Source organism: Pterocles gutturalis, unplaced genomic scaffold, assembly GCF_000699245.1.
Source record: "Pterocles gutturalis isolate BGI_N339 unplaced genomic scaffold, ASM69924v1 Scaffold48934, whole genome shotgun sequence".
Taxonomy (NCBI): domain Eukaryota; kingdom Metazoa; phylum Chordata; class Aves; order Pterocliformes; family Pteroclidae; genus Pterocles; species Pterocles gutturalis.
Genome location: NW_010135004.1, coordinates 200 through 2,834, shown reverse-complemented (window position 1 = coordinate 2,834; position 2,635 = coordinate 200). Strand labels below are relative to the sequence as shown.

The 2,635-nt window shown below is 40.8% G+C and overlaps 1 protein-coding gene across 1 annotated transcript; it reads left to right on the top strand.

Annotated features, from left to right (window-relative positions):
• Nucleotides 1-429: 429 nt before the first annotated feature.
• Nucleotides 430-1,849, top strand: LOC104460453 (protein ripply2-like; the record flags this gene model as incomplete). Its single annotated transcript, XM_010081754.1, has 2 exons — nucleotides 430-455; nucleotides 1,692-1,849. Coding segments are annotated over exons 1-2 (184 nt in total), but the record flags the coding sequence as incomplete, so codon positions are not given.
• Between the last annotated feature and the right edge of the window lie 786 nt (nucleotides 1,850-2,635).

Sequence of the window (2,635 nt, the reverse complement as noted above, 5' to 3'; positions counted from 1 at the left end):
GCCCTGGCCGAGCACCGGCTCCCCCACGCCCTCCGATCCCACCCGTACGTTTATGTAGATATTAGAGTGATTTAGCCATCTGAGTGCTTTGGGACTGACACATCCTTGGGCAAGTCATCGCCAGTACTTGTGGATTTACCAGGTCTTTGAGATGTTGACATGCTTCTGTGGTGCGGGACTTCCTTAGACATAGTACAGTTGTGTGTTGGGGTTTGGGTTTGTGTGGTTGATTTGGGTTTGTTTTTTTTCTGTGTGGGATTTTTTTCTTTGGTGGGTTGGTTTGTGGGTTTTTGTTTGTTTGGTTTTTTTGGGGGTGGCACCTCGCTACTCATTCCTGTGCCTGGGATTAAAAAAGGGAGGGTAGGTAGTTCCTAGGCTGTCTTGCTGTGCAAACCTCCAGTGTCCTGGTGCACGCAAGCAGGTGCGGGCATGGGAGACAGCAGCACGAGGAGAAGGTATGGACTGACCAAGCCAGCATCACAGAGAAAAACACTCCTGTAATTACTGCTTTAACTATGAAGGTGATGATAGTGTCTGCACTGTCAGTTCTGCAAAGGAAATAAAATAACTGCAGTTGAATCTGCTGGAATCTGTATTTGGAAAATTAGTACGTGTTGCAAGGTGCTTAAGGTAATGGCACAGGTAGTTCTTCCAGACAAGATGCAGCTTTCTCCCAAAGCTAGGCTCCAGTCCTTCAAATACCAATGCACAGACTCTGACTTCACTGTGACTGCTCCTGTGCTTAGGTATGAGTGAATGCTGCAGGGAACACTTAGGAGTGTGGAGAGATGTTATAAAGCAAGTGTCAGTTACTTTTGGGCTGTGAAGGAAGCAGTGTTCTGTTAAACAGTAGCCTAGAAAGCACTTCTGTAATTGCTATAAAACCATCTAGTACTGTTTCTTAATGTATTTCTATTGTAAACAATCTGTAGTCAGCATTTAATTATGTTGCAAGATGCTAGTCTCTTGCTCTTGGGACTTCTATTGTCTGTTTCTTCCAGCTACTTACAAACTGTAAGCAAAAGAAGATGCTAGTTGAAAAGGAACAGGAACCGTGGAGTATGTTAATTGGAATATATTATCTCACTAGCTGATAGCCCTTGCTACACCATGATATTATCAGCAATTTTTACATTAATTTATGGATACAACACAGACTACTTTAAAATCTAGACTTATGAGGCATCTTCTGTAAGGAGTCAGTTGGATGATTCTTCTTGGAAAGATGGGGTGAAATATTTCTTTCACTTGGAGATTTTTCTCAGACCATTGTAAACTACCTAGGCTGGGGACCTTCAGTAACAAGACTACTGTTTCAGTCCAAATATATTGCAGAGCCTGTTTGGCATCTATTATATTCCCCAGGAATAGTTCCAGTGAGGGCAGTACAGATCCAGATCCCCAGGTAATGCTGTTAATGAGGTACTGGAGTGGCAAGCTTCAGATGCAGTGGATCTTGCACTTTAGTTTTGCTGCAAAGCTAGCACTTTAAGTGCATCTTTATCTCTGCAGATGAAAATAAAGACTCCAGAAAATATTTTTATTTAAATTAAGAAAGTAGTTTGGCAATTGAGCATGTGAGGAAAAACTCTGTAGTATGCTTAACAGACTTTAACCGCTGTTTCTTGTCTGTCAGCCTCCAAGTTGAATATGTAGTAACAATAAACAACCCTATTGTATACTTGTTTCAGACTATTTTGGCCTAAATCAAGGTGCTATGATTACTTATATCAGGAAGCTGAAGCACTTCTGAAAAACTTTCCAGTTCAAGCTACAATTTCCTTTTATGAAGACTCGGATAGTGAAGATGATGAAGATGAACTGGAACAAGATTCAAGAACAGAATCAGGTTGCTGATTGCAGGAAAGGCCAATGCGACTTCTAAAACTTAATTTAAACTTAATATAAAAATGTATTATAGTATTTTTAAAGATAATTTATTTGTATGTAAGTTATTCTTAATAAAACTGTAATGTTTTGTAATTTTATCTGAGCTTTTTTCCTTTTTCTATTCCTGTTCTGTTTAAGGCAGGGAAGGTACTGATTAGTGTTTTTATCGAAGATCCTATATTTTGTAGACTGCAACTTGGACATCAATTTTAAGAGCAGAGAATGGATGCCTTGCTTCAAAGGGCTCTATGTGAATTCCTCAAAGTCCAAGGACACAAGGAAAGCTTGTTCATGGTGATTTAGCGGGTGTATCAAGGAATCATTGGATTAAGTATTCCAATGTTGTGCCTGCTGTTACAACAGAACTTCAAACATGGAAAAGAGAAACAATAGAGCCGTTTTCCTTATAGAGAGAAGGGTCCAAATTCTCCTCTAGATTTTGCTTTTAAAGAAGTGGTTTGCCTTAAGTCACTCATGCTCTTCCGTGTACCCCAGCTGCATTGTTATATGAAGCTATCGGTTTTGTTTATAAAGTGGACATCAAGAAATGAGAGACAGGGAGCTGTGCCGAGTTCGGTTTTGATAATCGAAGCACAGTTTGGTACCAATCATCATGCAGGCCAAAGCCCCTACAGGGACAAAGATCCAAATTTTCAATCCAAATGCCAGTGCCTCCATGAGGTACAGCTGGTGTACATCCCTGAACCTCTCCTTGCCCGAGTGCTCGTGGGTGTGTTGCTGCGGG